Source organism: Coptis chinensis, chromosome 8, assembly GCF_015680905.1.
Source record: "Coptis chinensis isolate HL-2020 chromosome 8, ASM1568090v1, whole genome shotgun sequence".
Taxonomy (NCBI): Eukaryota; Viridiplantae; Streptophyta; class Magnoliopsida; order Ranunculales; family Ranunculaceae; genus Coptis; species Coptis chinensis.
In genome coordinates, this window is record NC_141463.1 from 96,849,467 (window position 1) to 96,867,689 (window position 18,223).

General features: G+C 35.8%; 2 protein-coding genes across 2 annotated transcripts; both read right to left on the reverse strand.

Annotated features, from left to right (window-relative positions):
- Positions 1-5,636: 5,636 nt before the first annotated feature.
- On the reverse strand, positions 5,637-6,029 carry LOC147484812 (protein ALTERED PHOSPHATE STARVATION RESPONSE 1-like). The gene has a single exon (XM_086579823.1). It carries the CDS (start codon positions 6,027-6,029, stop codon positions 5,637-5,639), a length of 393 nt encoding a protein of 130 aa, XP_086435949.1.
- Positions 6,030-7,941: 1,912 nt separating this feature from the next.
- LOC147484813 (fatty acyl-CoA reductase 2, chloroplastic-like) lies at positions 7,942-13,080 on the reverse strand. Its single transcript, XM_086579926.1, is given in 10 exon segments — positions 7,942-8,317; positions 8,764-8,833; positions 8,836-9,136; positions 9,241-9,322; positions 9,500-9,661; positions 11,300-11,510; positions 11,665-11,765; positions 11,930-12,129; positions 12,235-12,338; positions 12,623-13,080. Coding segments are annotated over 10 exon segments (1,755 nt in total). The 5' UTR covers positions 12,984-13,080; the 3' UTR covers positions 7,942-8,154.
- Positions 13,081-18,223: the final 5,143 nt, after the last annotated feature.

Here is an 18,223-nt window from a genome sequence, read left to right on the forward strand (position 1 = left end):
AGGTTTTTTTCTTTTATATTTTTTGGCTTTCTTTATGGGTGATCTTGGACATACCCAACAAAACACTCCCGTACTCCAAATTTAAAATAAATAAATAAAATGATTTTAGACACATTTAGCTTCCTAAATTACCCTTCTTTTTTATTAGGCGTACCCAAGATATTTATTGACTAAAACAAGTCACTTACTCTACGTGATTCAGAATAAAAAGATCGCGGTTTTTTTTTTTTTTTTTTTTCCAATAACCTCTTATTCTTTTATCTAATCAATAAACATATAAACACCCACTTTTGATTTGAATCAATCATACCAAAGTAATGAAGATGAATACCAACCGAATGAGGATGAAGAAAAAAATTTAAAATTTAAAATTTTTTGAATGGGAGAACGAGAAGACTATTATACTTTGGATTACTACAATGAAGCAGATACAAACACCAAACAAAAATGTGAGTTTGTTTGCAATATTAAACAAAGTGCTATTTTTTTTTGGGTGCATCTTGAGTATAAGAAACCTAAACCATTTTTTTTTTTTTTTTTTTTTTTTGATAAAATTTTACTTTGAACAGCCTCATCCTATTAGTAGTGCATCTCCAAATACATTGTATTTGCTTCAACTGAATTATGAGTCGAAAAAATGAAGAGCAAGAAAGCCCTGAATGAGAAAACTCTAATTTTGTTTTATGCGGATCGACCAACACATTTACATAACTGCAACAAGAAGAACTTGAAGACACTTTTATAAATTTAGTATATCGCTTTTTTCGAATGGTGATGTAATACAATCTATAACAAAATGATTACAGTGTATTTGAAAATCGAAAAAGACCTTGTTGATTGGTGCAGAGAGGTAGGGAAAGAAATTGGTTTTGTTGTTATCATTGTAAAGTCGGATAGTGTCACACCCCAAATTTCCGGACAATATTTAAAACAATTATATTTAATTATCCGAAACCGGGATGAAACAAAACCCAAAACCCTGTTATCAAACACGATATATATACAAAACTGAAATCAAAAAGAAACGAAAAGGAAAAAAAATCCTTAAATTACATTATTAAACTATAAAGAAACTAACCCACTCTTGAAAAATCTTAAACAAGAAGACTCCAAGAGCAACCCAAATCACGTCTCCTTATCCATCAGACTCCACCATCTATGTTCCTAAGAACACACCCACGTTGCAAAACAAAGCAAACATGGGTCAAGAAATTGAATTTTTGGTATGAGTAGACTAACAACAAAATATATAATAATCTTTTAAATGAATAAATGTAACATTTCAAACAATTTCAACTTGGAAGACAATATAGTTCCGTTTTCCAAAAACGGCGTGTAGTTTCTTCCCAAGTAAGATTTCACCCCCAACATACAAATTCCAAGAATCTCATATAACAGTACTCGTCATTCCAACTTTCCAAAATAACTCACAATACAATACCACTTACATTCCATTTATTAAATGCACATATGACAACCTAATTAAATATGTGTTTGGTATACCTTACCTTTAAGCCAACACGTCGTCTTAGGGTAGGATATTTACGTCCCTGCAGAAAAGATTAATAGATCCTACCCTCCCCGCAAAAAAAGAGTTAGACATCACAATAAAATGATTTATCTCAGCCAGTCAAAATTCCATTCATAACCAAACCTCATTTAAGGCAATTAAGTCTAATTGATATTACCTGGTTCGTCCCGCATATTCGGGGAATACCACTTATCATAATACCTTCATCAAGGGTAGTCATTCATATGACATCATTACGTCATAAAGTTTTCAAGGCATAACCATAGATCTCGGACTATCACAAGTCATTAATAGTTTCGTAATAACATATCAAGTTATAGTCATTTCACAGTCATATAGAAATCACAATCATTTACTAATATTATTTACCGTTACACTTCATATCCATAACATTACACAATTCATATACTTTTACTTTAGTATCACTTTCGCCTACCTATGAGAGCGAGGAAAAGTCACAACCAAGGAGTACATTCATCCCTTGTGAGTATCAACTCATACAAACCACGTAAGCATTTATCATAAGAAATCATATACATCATATGCAATAACTCCATCACACGTAAAATCAATATTTTACTTTGCTTATTAATTATCTCGTTGACTCATTTATTCAAAGACCAGCCCAACCTTTAGTTCCTACTCCACGATTTGCACTACACACATTTGCCAAATCACACATATCCGTGTGCCTCACTCACACCGAAAGTACCACTACAAGACATATGCCCCAAGCGGGATATCGCTTCTCAGAAACATATTTTTATCTTGTAAACTCAGAAACTTGTGAGTCATAGCCATACGGGCTTTCCATACACATAATCACAAAGCCTCCTTTGGGCATAACAAAATATCGAGGTCATTCATGGCACATTCAATGAATACCTTGGGTCATTCCCCCGCCACATTCAAGGAATACCCATCATAACACTAACGGGCCATTCATGGCACATTCAATGAATGCCCCGAGTCATTCCCCGCCACATTCAAGGAATACCCAAACCTACATTCCCGCACATTCAAAGGAATCGAACCAACCCGCAAAGGCTTAATACCTTAGTTCCTCTCTAGGCAGTCCAAACTATTGGGTCATTCATGGCACATTCAATGAATACGGGTCATTCATGGCACATTCAATGAATACCCATCTATCACATGACATCACAAGTCATAATATCTCATTACCAAATCCTCGAGGCATGGAGAGTTCTAAAGATGTGGGTGACACTTTTAAAACATTATTATCACTTATAATTATACTAGCATTACTCATGTCAAAACGGACACACATGTAGAGAGTCATTTCGTGTCAAGGCAAAATCAAGCACTTAAGCATCATTTAATGTAAAGCAGACTTATAATCAAACAAATACAATTTACATAACCACACTCATATATACAATATTGTAAACAAATAGTTCATTAACCCAAATTCAAGTCCACACACACTAATGTCCAAAACGGATCTACATATACTAAAGTCTATATTCATATACAACTTCTATCTCACACATATATATTTATGTAGTATAAAACAACAAGTACTTTCTAACACAATCACATAGTTATCACACAAACTAATATATATATATTATAGATATAGTGATTGCACCTATACATAAGGTCCTCACGATCCAATCTTTTAAGATTAGAATCAAGCCTTACGTAGCTCTTAACCAATTCTCCAAATATTTTAATAATCACGCGATAAAATAAAACATATAGATATATTTTCATTCCACACCAATATTTTCACGATAGTAAGAATATATCAAAAGTATAATAACCACTGACCATCTAATGCCATCATGTAACCACCCAACTATATCTATTTTAAACTTGAGCTAATTCTAACAACCTTGTTAATTCGTGCCTTGACAGACAACCCACCATTGGATCTGCCTAAAATTTGTATATGTCATTTAACTGGATATCAAGAATCTATGGATTAAATTTGAGGTCAATCCGATAATAGGTTGACCTCCATCTAAACAGAAACAAAGGACTGCACCCATCAGTTTTCTGGTGTAGTTTCTACTACGACTAGTCCCACTAATGGAAGCCTCGACAGATATCAAGTCATTAGATAAATCTAAAAATCTAATATGGAAGACTAAAATGTGTTAGGAAACTATAGATTAAATTTCATACAAATCCGAGTACGGAAAGGTCACCATCTAAGAAGAAACAAAAGACTGCACACTGCAGTTTTTCTGGTGTAGAAACACTAGGACCTGTCATGCTTATGCGCACCTCGACAGAAATCCAACCGTTGGATCTTTCTAAAATTTTAATATGTCAGACTACAATGTGTCAGGAAACTATGGATTAAATTTCATACAAATCCGAGTATGGAAACGACACCATCTAAGGAGAAACAAAAGACTGCACACTGCAGTTTTTCTGGTGTAGAAACACTACGACGTGTCACGCTTATGCGCGCCTCGACAGAAATCCAACCGTTGGATCTGTCTAAAATTTTAATATGTCAGACTACAATGTGTCAGGAAACTATGGATTAAATTTGAGAGACATCCGCGTGCGGAAAGATCTCCATCTGAACAGAATTAAAAGACTGCGCAGACAACTTTTCTAGAATGGTGATTACTGTTAACTGTTCATCTTCTTCACAAAACTCTATACAATTTATTAATGGCTTTATCCTCCTAATATACAATCCATATGATCACACATAACAAACAACATATCATATTTCTATGGAAACAATAAAAGAAATAAATATAACTCACCTTATTAAGTCTACAAGATGTAAACAACTATGAATATCAATAGTGCGGTGAGCCCAATACTTTGCGTCCCCTTTTTCTCTTTTCTTCCTCTTCCCCTTCTTTTTATTAGAGGCTAGGGTTTTGATTTTGAATAATCATATTTTTCTGAGAAAGAAAATTCAGACTCTTCTTTATTCCATGTTTTAAGTCTGTTTAAGGTAACCTATGGGCCTCCAATGGGTCTAAAAACACCCAAGGTCCATACCTATATGAATGGGTACATTTTAACAATCTTTTCAAGCCCAAAATGATTATAAAATACCCACATAAGTTCTAACAAACAATTCAAGTAAAAACATTAACTTTTCTTTTTAAAAATCAACAATAGCTAAACAAATTCTAGAATAAGCTAGACTTCATAATATAATTGTTATTTTCAATCAAATAATTTAATTTATGTTGTTTAAAAATTGGGGTTGTTATAGATAGCGTTGAAAGTGGCCGAAGACCTAGGGTGCTTTTAACTTGTGAGAGAGGTGGTGTTCTTAAACTTCAAAAACCAAAAAAGATAGATCGATACAAGCTATCCATGAAACTCCCTCGACAGACAGGAACGAAAAAGTGCAAGTGATGGATAATATTTTGCATATCCTTTCAGTTTTTTGTGCTGGCTTTTGTGATTTTTATGCAATGGCAAGCAAGTTTTATCTATGCATTTTAGAAAGTCTGGAAAAAGTTGGGTTGTTTGCAGGCCTTTTTGTTAGGTGTGGCAGACTATAACTCTAGTTTTATCTATGCATTTTAGAAAGTCTGAAAAAAGTATGTCCAACCAAAGTCTGAAAAAAGTACGTTCAAAAGTATGTCAGAAATAGTGAAATTCTTTACTTTGTATTAACTCAAAATAATCTTTACATGTACAAATGAAGACATTATGATCCTACACAGAAGCAACTTCTACCTATGGCTTTATAATTTTAGCCGTACATCATGTTTGAAGTGTGCCTCGGACTTTCTGCAACATGGTCTTGGCCTTCTCTGCATGGCCTCTCTCAAGAAGGGAGTTGGGTGTGCTTTTCAGTGCGCTATGCTTGCTTGTTATCAGATATTGAGGGTAACTCTGCAGTTCAAAATCTTCAGTCTCAAACCATTGGATTCTCCTTAGGAACTGACGAGGTCATCTAAGTGTCATTCCACTTCTTGTGTTTGATAGAAAGAAGTATCATCACTCTTAATTGATTAAGTAATTAAAAAGCATTTTCAGTTCTTCTATGCGTGCAGAACAGACTTCTTGATCAGTTAGGGCACTAGATATGAACCGCTGCTTACGAGCATGTACCGCTTCCATTCTTTCCTCGACAGTTCCCTATAAGCAAAATTTATATTAACCGCTGCTTACGAGCCTGAATACTAGTTTCAACCTCGGTTTCAGCAAGCCTCTCTATTGCATGGTACCAATCATTGCAAACGACAAAAATGGGAGGAGCTCCCACCCTGCCTGGAGAGAAGGGCACAATCCCGTCGGCTATTACTTCAGGCTCCTGTAGCAAGCACCTAAGAAGCCACCCCTTTAAGGGCTCGACATAAGCTTTCTGGGTATCTATCCAATTGCTAAAATTGGTGCACCATTTCAAGAGCTCCAACTCCAGTTCCACAGTAGCCCTCGAGCTTGAACCTCTTTGAGAAGCAGTGCTGGCCATGAGAGTGCAACTTTTGCTTTCTATTATAGCTTGGAACTGTTTCTGATGGCACTTCAGCACGAACTTCCACATTCTTATTAATCGGCAGACAAGTTCAATGAAATCATGAGCAAGGGACAGATTTAATATTTTTTTCAGTTAGGTTGTCTGAGCTGCATATTGTATACTGTATAGCCTTTTTTTAATTTTTCTCTTAATAAAACCTTATCAAGTATAGCCTGAAATTTTGAGCAGGTTGGAAAATTTTGAGAAAATCAAAACATCAGCGACATTTCTTAAAAGTGTGGTAGAAACACAACATTTTGTGACACTAGTATCGTCGCCATTTGTGCTTTTTTGCCAACGTTGGGAATACACTACCATCACCAACATAAAATAAAACGTCGTCATTGGTAAAAAAAAAAGCTTTTCCGACAGTTTTTTCGTCACCAAATAATTTTTTTGTTATTTCTCAATTTTTTTAAAAATATTATTAGGTTTTACGCAACATAAAAAACGTAGCCAAAAAGTTATTATCAAAAGTAAGACACTAAAGAAGTTGCGGCATTATAAATGTCGCTAAAGACGATCATTAGCCACGTTTTTATATCGTCATTAAAAGTTTTGTCGCTAAAAGACTTATTTCTTGTCGTGATAGCTTGAGCCAAATACCGGCAGCGGTACTTTCTCCCATCACATTATACATGACCTCATTAGCAAGACATAACCGGATTGATGAACAAGCCTGTAGATCGAACTCTTCCCAATCATCATCACTTATATTCGCCATTTTTTATTTAATCCCCTTTAACGCTTTGTGCAAACCTAGTTGGATGAGGATGTCATTTACTTGGACTTGTCAAATCCCAAAGTTATTCTTCTTATTAAATTTCTCTACTTCAAACCTAGCATTTGACATTTTGGGAGCCATTTTTCAAGTCACACACACAATAACCCAAAAAAAATTTCACTTAGAAATTTTATCAAACATCTTGTCTACACAAATTTTGAGCACTATGGTTCTTCACCAAAACTCAAAATCCTAGGTTGTATACCTCGCTCTGATACCAATTGTTTTGAATAACTAAAGCGGAAACAATGCTATCCACTCCAAATAGATCAACCATACACGAGGATTGATCTTCCTTACAAGACAAGACTTCAACACCCTCCAAGTACTATCTCAACACTTCTCAATATTAACTAACAAGCATATAAAGTAAAGAGACTAATGTAAAAGAGAACAAACCACAAGAGACGGATATAACGTAGTTTGGCAATGTGCCTACGTCCACCGGCGAGATCCAAGCTTTACTATTATCACAAAGTAATAGATTACAAGAGCTCTCAATTCACCCACAAATAATGAACGCTCAATGTTATATTCACTTAGAATGCTCTCTTACAATCATTGCCTCTGTTCTTGGTTAAGTTATGGAATAGAAAACCTAACTTCTTTCTTTATACTGGAGAGGTGTGCGTCCCTTGGGCTTTTTCAGGCCCAAAAACAACAGTTTGGTAGGAAATTAAGAGACTCGGTAATGTGGGTAATGCTTCTATTGCTCATATTTTTCGAGAAGGAAATATGGTGGCTGATGCTCTAGCTAGAAATAATATTGGCAGTGATAACGTTAGAATTTTCGAAACATTCTAGGAATTGCCAAGAAGAATTAGAGGTTTAATAGAATTAGACAAGGTGGGTCTTGGTAATATTAGAGTTTGACATCGTATTTTTGTAAATAGTTTCATGTTTTATAAATGAAACTGTCTTGCAAAAAGTAGTAAGCTGCTTTTGACTCCCAAGACATACCAGTTATGTCTATCAGCTGGTCTGTGTTCGTAAAATTAACTCATATATTGTGCTATATTTTTCTATTTCTTTTTATCTTTTTTACACTACACTTCTAATTTTTTGGGCTCCTTTCGTGAAAAACACAATTCAATTGAAGTGGGGGTTAATTTGTGTCGAGATTTTGCTAATTAAGCAAAAAGTTATTCGACACAATTGAAGAGAACAATGATTAATGTTATTGCAAAATCTAGCATAACAACAATACTATAGTTTACGTAGATCACTTTAGCATTTTACGTACATATATAAATTCAATTCTTGGGCAACAGCTCATCTTGTTCTCAATGTATACAACATAACCAGGAATACATATGCAACTTACACCTACATGGCTACTTCCCAAAATCACTATAAACTACAATCCTCTTAGTACGTGCCTCTTCCTTTTAGTACGTGCCTCATTACACCCGGGATGTGGATATTACATATGAAATCCTCCCAATCTATGCTTTCGACATCAAAGCCAAAGCTCCTCTTCTCCTCTTGAGACAGCTCTTCCAACAAGTTCCTCATATTAGAGTTATCAAACCTGAAATGTATTATGGTTCCCCTTGTTAGTAACTATTTATTGAGTTATCAAAACAAAGATAAACAACTACTATCGGATCTGATGGCGGGCATCCTAGCCCTCCATCCAATTACTCTTAATTCAATAATCATACATATTAATTCTGATCCAACTTTTTGAACTTAAATTGGAGCGCATATACGAGACCTAAGAGTGAACGGGCTGTACTAAGCCCCTATCCGCCATACATAGCGAATACCTTGCTTTAAAGGGATTTGCAACGAAACGCCCTGTATGATAGGCAGTTGACAGGAAGATACCAGGAACATGTATTTTATTTTTCAATGACAGCCTACTGATTTTTGCATATGACACTCAGGGAGCATGATTTTACCCAGAGTCAGAAATTCCTATACCGAAAAATCTGGTATTAGTGATTCTTTAGTCTCTACTAACAGACATCTTACCTTCCTCCATAGAATGTGTACGGCAAATATATTTCCGCCAAGTGCTTTGCTATGTCTAGTGATCTTTGATTCTCCTTCTAGACATCCTCCCTTTAGAATCTTCACTCTTTTGAACAGCTTCTGTCTGAATGTGAGTGTTGAAATCATCGATAGAGTTGAAGACCTTCATTCTTTGAACATTGATTGGTCTTCTATTTAAGTCCATGTATGGAGAAGAACAAAAGTATTGAAATAAATAAGAAAACAAATCTTCAAACACGAGTGGATTTGCAACAGATGAAGCTATTTGGTATATGCTTAATCCTGGTTTTCTCATTGATGCATGCTTCACTGTAGCTGCCAATATTGCATTTACGACCATATCGGCTGGAACCTAGATAGTATCACGTCCATTGAAATAAAATTATTTTATTGTAAGCGAAAACAAAAGTAATAACCTTACTACTGAAAAATACACTAGTAGTGAGTGTTACTTACCGTATCGAGGACTCCTTTTGGATCCGATGGAAAGCCAGTGAGTTCGCCTTTTCCATAGGATAGAATTACTGGGTCCATCATCCTAGTAAAAGTTTTGCGAAAAAAGGAATGAGTGTTGCTGATAGATGGGAAACTATATTTACTTAGAAGTTGAAATTTTCAAATGGTAAATAGTCCAGCAACATTCTACCTTCAATCAAGCACACACTAAGTTTAACCACAGAAGTTAGTTGAGTACAAATAAATTCTACAAACAAACCTGATTCCTTCTATCCAGCCCGGGATGGGTTCCTTGTATGTGCCCACTATTACGCTTGGACGAATAATGACTACTGGAATATCTTCTCTTTGACTATCTATCATCATCTCAGCCATAGCCTTTGAAAAGACATATGTGTCCTGCCAGCCATAATTTCTTGCCCTGTCAATGACAATGCCCATTTCTCATGTTAGTTGCTGCATACACGTAGTGTGTTTTGCTTAAAATATATAGAAAGATAATGTCGTCAATTTCTACTAAAAAAATATAGAGGTAAAATAGTCAAAACAAAACCAAAAATTTAGAGATACATAATAAAAAAAATTATCACTATTATGGGACTGTAGATGACACGCCGAGTACGTGTATTGCCTCCAATTTGCTAATTTAAGATTTTAAGAAGGGTCAGGTTGAGTTTGGTAACTTTACCGAAAAATAAGAAAAAAATATTGAGTTTGGTAGAGAATTTAGAACTTCTGTCCTTCAATTCGCATTTAACTTGGCGTAGTCCTGTATGTGAATCTGTCTGGTATAAAGTAGCTGGCCAGGACTAGGGGAAAAGGGTGAAAAGAGAACTCATTTCTCGCACAAATTTGCACCCTGGAGAAAACGCCAAAAAAGCATTTAAAATTTTAGGTACCATCTTTTATTAAGTTTTTTGATGATTAGAAAAAAGAAAAACAAAACACCATAAACAATCGGCTCTGAAATTGTGTTATGTAGTTATGTTGTGTCAACTGTTTATTCTGAATGGACAATGGACATGTAGTACAGTAAATCTGATTCAATACCCGGACCCATCAAATAAGTTGGGTGAGAATTTGAAATGATAAGGTCACGTCTATCACTACTCCCAATGAGCTGGTTATGCAAAGGAGGCTTCTCTGTGCACACCATTGATTGGGTACCAGAAGTCCGGAATCCAGGACATGGCATTCAGATTTAGGTTTGTGGTGCATCTGAAGCACAATTAACCAGCTGCTACTGCTGGTAGAATCTACCAGCGCCACGTAGCACCCAAACAATTAGGATCTTTGACTGGCAACAATTTTACATACAAAACATAAAAGAAAAAAGATATTTTAATAAATCATAAATATGTGAAAACATAAATAAGTTTTCTTCTCCGTTTCCACCACCGCGGGCAACCACCATTCACTTTTCCTTCGACTAATGAAATAAATTTTATACAATATAAAAACCCAAACAAGATCAATTTGCAACAAGATTATACTAATCAGAAAATTTTCGTAAAATTTTAAAATTGTAATGGATTCTGTGTTCTAAAAAAACAATGAATTAATTGAAACATGATTCAAATTTCAAATTGATTACACTAATCAAGTTGAAGTGGGTAATGTGGTGAGAGGCAAAAATGAGTTTAAAAGAAGAAAGAGAGAGACAAAGAGACAGAGAGATGGTGGAGGAGAAGAGTGAAAGTGGTGGCGGCTGTTGCGGTGGAAGTGAAGGAGTACCCAATAATGTTTTAATTTTTTTAGAGGAAAAAGATTATAAATTAAATGTGTCGATAATTGTTTGGGTGTTAGGTGGCACAATATTGGCCGTTGGTATATTCTACCAGTTTCCCCGTTGGTAAACAAATTCGGACTCTGTGCATTAGGCGATCTCCTAAACAATAGGTGATCGCCACAGGAGTTGGCGGTTGTCAACCAAATTGAGGACAAATCTTTACTCGATCAACCGCCTAGCGATTTGGCTTTAAAGGATAATACAGTTGGTGGTTTTGAAAGGAAAATGTCAAACATAAAAAAACAAGCCAAACAAACAAAATAAATTTACCTCTCTAAGCCCAATTCTTTCATTTTGTGGGATACTATATCTGCTTGAGAGTCATCCATTGTATCCAAAGCCCTCTTTAATTCAGCATCAACATCCAATGGTGGAATGAATCTCACGGGACATTCTAATGAAGCTTTCTCCCTAGCTATACTATCTCCAATGCTAAATGGCTTCTCCAAGATTACACCTTGTCTTTCGCCATTGGCATAGGCTGTAATTATAAGATGAACATTACATAAATGTGAAAATAAATTGCAACACGAACTAGCCGAAAATTGCAAAATATATATGTGAAGACCATCACAATTGTCCAATATTTGCTGTAGACATCTTTGAATGTGAAAATGAAATGTATGAATATACACCTGTTGATACATGCACGAAGACCAAAAGCTTCTTGCACTTCTTTGCAAAGCTTAAAACTCGACAAGGTCCTAGAGTGTTTGTGCTAAGGGAGACATCAAATCTGGAATTTATAAGAATCAAATACAAAATTATATGTTGTTAGTTTGAAAAAGGTCGAACATATAATTCTTAATAATATCGAAAAGGAAAACAATGAAGTGATGAATAATGCAACACGATAATTAAGAGGCCACACATTCTAGTAGTGCACATCTCACAACTGACCTTTCGTCGAATGTAGTATTTCCAGCTGAATTCACTACGATATCGACCTCATTTACAAGGCTATCAGCTAAGTCGACTTCCATTCCAAGATTAGATTCACATACATTTCCTACCACAGCTACCAGTTTGTTTAACATGAATGCCTGGTGGGATTTGCCATGGGATTGGTGCACACGTTTGAAAAGTTCTGTATTTATGATCTGAAGTCGACCATTAAAGTACCACAATTGTCAATAATTTTTAGACAAACTAAATTCAAAGAGACTACTGGAATAATTAACTATGAGTTCCTCAACAGAACTTACTTCTTTCTTCAATCTTTCCATCGCTACTTCTTTATCTTTTGCCTTCATCAATACGTATATTTTGCCCACATCAGGCACAGTCCTTAAAATCTTCTCAATCAGAACTGCAACCAATAAAAGGAAAAAATTAGCAAACTGTTAATAGTGGTCTTCAGCCAAGTAAGATAATGTACATTGAAATCAAACTGTGAAATTGAGTAGATCAAAGCATATGATCATTTTTACTATGAATTCGACCATGTGGAACCGCGTTATAACTAAATCATGCTGTGGTCCCTGTTGGGACCAAATAATCCAAAATTATGGCAACAAAAATTCACTAGCTACTAAGGTTTAGCAATGTTCCCGTGTTTAATGCAGGTCGTAATCAACACCATAAGATTAGTACCTTTCGCTAAAAAACCAGTTGCACCAGTTATTAGAAACACCTTTCCCCTGAGAAATCTAACTATCCCAATACCATCAGAGAAAACCATTTCCTTTGGTTTCATCTCTTCTTTTACCTTCCCATTTAGTGCAACTTCCTTAATTCCCACACTTGTCAAAGCAGGCAGAGGAATTCTCTTTGACATTGTGGGCAAAACTGTTAATTCACTCAAATGTGAAGACAACTCATTTGAAATTGTTGCATTACTACTGTATTTCCTGCAACACAACTTAACCATGTTACTTTTCTTATTCTCCAACAAATCATCTATGGTTTTCTCTTTTGAAGCAAATGAGACTCTATGCAAAAACAACGAACTCATTTCTAGCTACTAAAGAGAAGAGGTAGTATGGTAGAAATGTGCTTAGAACAAATTTTTCTCTTTGCAGTGAATTGGTCATTATTCAGATGAAAAGTCCATTTAAGGAATTTTCAGAAGGGGTAGTTGATGCTCATTGAATTTGTTAGTTGAGAGCTACAATAAAAGGTTTACATGCACACCTGACACCACCCACGATGGAACCAAATGGTGAGTGCTTTTCCTACTGGTCTACTCTAAGATTGTTATTACTGTAACACGTAGGAGTGTTGTGTGTTTTTGGTATAAAAACGGAAAAGATGGTATCTGCTTAACCGAAACTAGAATCGAAAAAATAAATAAAATCTAGGAGTCTAGGCACCTCCATTTTATTTTATTTTTTTGTAATGTAGGCAGTTAGGCACCCTCTCTTTAAGAAACGATTAAGAGTTACTATGCAGTTAAAACTTAAAAGCACATGTGCTGCGCCTAGGCAATTCTAAGCACCTTTAGGTGCAAGAAAGGAGGGATCAGCCTAGAGCGAGTGCGTGCTTTTAACTGCATAGAGCCGTTTTTAAAGAACGCCAAACATTTTAAAAGTCCAGACCCAGCATTTAAGCTTGTGGCGGGCAATCTATAGTACGTATTTATTCCTAAGTGTTCGCAACGGCCTAATCTATAGGTAGTTAGGTACCACTAGCGGTTTTTTCTAATGTATGTATTTCCCCAAAAGCCAAAACAGCAATATATACGCTGCCAATGGAAAGGTGTCTTTGCCTTTTCGCGAAGATTTAAAATGTAAGTTAGATGAAACTATGAAAGTACTTTTTATATTAAAATTGTAGACCGAGTCTGGAGTCTGAACTCTGAAGTCTGAACTATTGTAGGGTTCCTTAACACTGGCCAAGGAGGGACTAGGGAGACCTCGACCAAATTTACTATTTTGCCACATTAAAGACAAAAAAAGTAGAAAATAATAATCATAACAAACAAAAAAAGTTAATAAACGTTGCAAATGACATATTCAACATTAGAAGTACAGTACTCAGTACGTACGTTTGCACTGCATCAAGAGAGAATTGAAAATTTCTGGTCACACACTCACACCATGTTATCGTTGTATGTATCATGTATGGACGCATGGTGAGCAGTTTTAGACTTCTAGTGTCCAGCCGACTGTTGCTTATATATTCGCCACGCATTTTAATTTGAGTTCTGATTTTTAAGGAGATGCAAACAAATCAGCTAAAACTATTTTTCAATGTAATTTTGTTATCATTCCTCACTCCACAAGTTTTTGTGGTTTCTTCTTTTTGATAAAAATCATTCCTCAGTTGTTCAAGTTTTGAAATAGACCCCATTCCTCAATGCTGCAGCTCATGGAGAAGAATGATTTCTTTATCAAGTCCTCGTAATTGTAAATATTTGTATCAATAACCTCATTCGCATGACCAACTGACCAAGATTTCCAATGAAAGAGTGCATCTAAAGTGAATTGTGAATGAGCTCACATGGGAAGTGGTTACGATTAAATGGTAGCATCAGTTCTTGACTTCTTGCTCCATAATGGACTTGAATGATCGAGCTGAAATAACATGATCTGCTAGAGTCAATAATGGTTCCTTGTCGATAAAACTATATAGGCCGGTGATGCATGAGCCTTTCGGCCTAGATAAACAGAGGAACAAAATAATGTTGAATTAATAACGTTAATAGAATTATAGAAGTACCATTCCTTTAAGTTGTGGGGACTGTTAATTTTGTTAGATGTGTTTCCTTTCTAATTTGGTGCCAGAACTGAGATTTCTATATGGGGAATAGAACTTCCGTTTTAAGCTTCACCCACGGTTGGCCACTTGGCCCATAGTGTGGGATCCCCCAAACAGGCTGGAGCTGTTCAACCCTTTATCCTGAGCAATGAATCCAGATGCCTGGGAGTGTGGGCTATATCATTGTGTTGTAATCCTATAACGCACCTACAAACATAAATGTTAATTTCCCCACAAGCCCACCTGTTTCAACTTTCAAGTTTCAACTAGATTGGTTCCTTGAAACGTGTATTTCAAAAGAGTCCGGTTCCTCTATAACCGGGTACAGAGATCAATATTTGTACCACACACACATCCATCTCGTATCTCGACACACACATACACATCTCGAAGCACACACACAGGTATCAAGGCACACACACATCTCGAATTTGAATGAACGGCGAGATAACACGGTTACAGAGATGATCTCTGTACCCGGTTGTAGAGATCTCAAGTCCTTTCAAAAAGATTAATGTTGAAAGGCTGTAACTCTTGGCATATACTGATTTGCCGACAGTACGTGACTACATGACTGAAATGTTCGGCATAGCCCTTGAACCAGAGTACCAGTGTACCACATTATAAAGTATCGTGCCAATCTCGGAGATCTCAGTAATATTTCAGTGTATTTTGTACCATGATTTGTGACCCCTTCAATATATTAAAAAACATTATTTAATTTTCTAAAAAGAGAATCCAACACTGTTGAGATATATATAAGTTATAGTATGTAGTTTAGTCCCACATTGAGTAGGTAGTATCTAAGTATGTGTTCTCTCATTATTTAAGGAGAATGATCCCATGTAATTACTTAACTTGTTCTATTATCAATATTATTCTGGTTTCTACTTGGTATAAGAGCCAAAGAGTTTAGACCTAGGCTTCACGTTTTCTGGTGACCGGTGGCTGGATTCTGGTGACCGGTGACCAATTGTTCGAAGAAAAAAATTCTTTTTTCAGGTCAGTTTGTTAGGTTTCTTTTATTATTTTTAGTGGTATTGTTTATGTGAATTGGAGATTTATTCCGGCAAGCAGATTTAGTAGTGTTTTCGATGATTCTATTCCTTTTATGCTCTTGGGTTTACTGTTCACGTTGTTGTTCAATATGGCACTGCTCATCATGGTATTGTTCCGGCACTATTGATGGATTACTGTTCACGCGTACTATTCATACAATATTTGTAAAGTCCTTAATTCTTATTAAGGGTAAATTAGTAAAAGACACGTGAATCTTAGGGACGATTACATACGTGGCTAGTCGGATAGACATTTAGTTTGACGTAACGTAAATTAATTTAACACCGACTAAGAAACCAAGTTAGTTCAGGAAAACCACTTGAAAAATTATAAGGTTTCATATCATTAGTTACCTAGAATATACAAAGATCGAAAAAGAAGATAAATAATAAGTGATAAAATGATTTGATACATGGTAAATTTGTGTGTGCATAACTAAATACTCACATAGTCAATACGAGTCTGTCGCCTGTAAACCCGAAAACTTTAAAACTGGACAAGTCATTTGACGATAGCTTAGTAATTACTGGATAATGTGCGCTAACTTAGACCGTTACACACGAGAGCATGTGCGCTAACTAAATTTCTTTTCTTCTCCATTTCGTCAACTTAGAACCCTAAGAGAGAGAAAACCCAATTCGCCCAATTTCCATTGATCCAAACCTAAGGTTTTCACACCTAATCCTTAGAAACACTAGATTCAAGTGTGAAGATTCAAAATTTCTTGGAATTGCATCGTATCACAGTGAAAGGTGAGTTTAATTTCGTCTCAAATATATATTTAGACTCAATTTCGATGGATTTGGGTGTATTGATGAAAATAATTGAACTAGGTGTGTTGAATTTCGACAGTAGCTAGTTGGTGAAGATAGAGTGGAGTGAAATTGGTGGAGCAGAAAGATAAGGAGATATTCTTACTGACTTGGTAAGAATTATTATATATTCACTCAAAGTTAGAGAAATTTATGTTAGTTTCACACTTTGTTTAAGATCAAGTTGATTAATGAATGATTGAGAAGGAACACACCCATGATTATTACTAGATTTAATGTGAATTGAAGGGTGTGGAATTGGTTTGTAGTTGGAGTTGGGAAAAATCTTAATCGTTAGTGGAATTGATATGATTGATGTTGGCATAAGGTCTTACAGTGGCTGTAAAGGGACTGTAGAGACCTGTTGGAAGAATAGGCTAGAAATGACCTGTAACCGCTGTTAACTGTAGTTAGAGGAAAAGTTGCCTGAAACCAAATTCTCAGCGTCGAGATTTCTTCTCGGCTTACATTATATAAGAATTTCTCGTTAATTTGATAAATTCTAATAGCCTACTTATGTATATGATGTTATAGGAGTTAAATAAGAGTGGATTCGGTTAAGTGGGGCTTGAGGAGAACGGAGCTGGCTAAGGTAGGAACTTGCATACCAATATCTAGCATGCTTATTTTCATGCATGATTTGATTGGTTTAAATTGGTAAAAGATAGTTGCTTACCAACCATGCATATATATGTGATATTCATGTTTTGCATTCATATTTTTCCTCGATAAAAACTAGATATATAGATAGTTTTTGGGTGAAAAATGAGTTTTGTGAAATCTGGGTAGTGGGGATTGTTTTCTTTCGTTAAAAGAGCAAAACTGGTTTTGGGAAGGGCTCTCGTCTCTTGTCTCAGTAAGGAAACAGAGAGATGGATTTTGTAATGTGGGTAAGGATTACCCGGGTGTTTGCAACTATGTGTGAGGTTCTAGATTGTTTCATGGATATAGTTCGTTGTTATTTTTGATGATTCGCCATTTGGGAATCATAGATTGTCATTTACTATGACTAGTCGTTTGGGAGTCATAGGTTGTATTTAATCGATTGTTGGAAATCCAGGAACTCACACATACAGAACCAGCAGTTTTAAAGGAAAAACTAAATATGTATTTATAGTATTTGGAAATAACCGATAATACGAGTATATATTACTATGCTTATCACAAGGGGATTAAGAAAAGAAATTGTGAATTCCTATAAAGAAGGAATTGTTGTTGCATATCTGGAGACAGCAATTCATTCTAGGATTACAACTGTGGTGTACACCTTTCGAGGTGGTGGACCATCTTTAAAGGGATGCATCACAGGATGTAGTCCGGGAATTCCTTTTATACTTTTCTAGATAACCATGCTTTATGCGTGTCCTTATGTATGGTGCTTAGCTTGTGTGAGGTTACATGTTACCTCGATGAGGTTTAGGCGTGAGGAGTGAGAGTTTAGTCCTCACGGACGTAATGTCGAGGATCTGAAAGTCTGCGAGTCGTCGAGCGGTTGACCACCGTAAGTTAGGTGACAACCCGTATGGGGGTCATGGTCACAGGGCCCACCTTAGTCCTAAAAGCTTTGGGTTTTGTGTGTATGAACACAACAATGGCGGCATTTCCTGCCAGGTAAAATCGGGAA

Coding starts and splice junctions, on each gene's coding strand:
- LOC147484812 (XM_086579823.1), bottom strand. CDS start 6,029: ATGTGGAAGTTCGTGCTGAAGTGCCATCAGAAACAGTTCCAAGCTATA.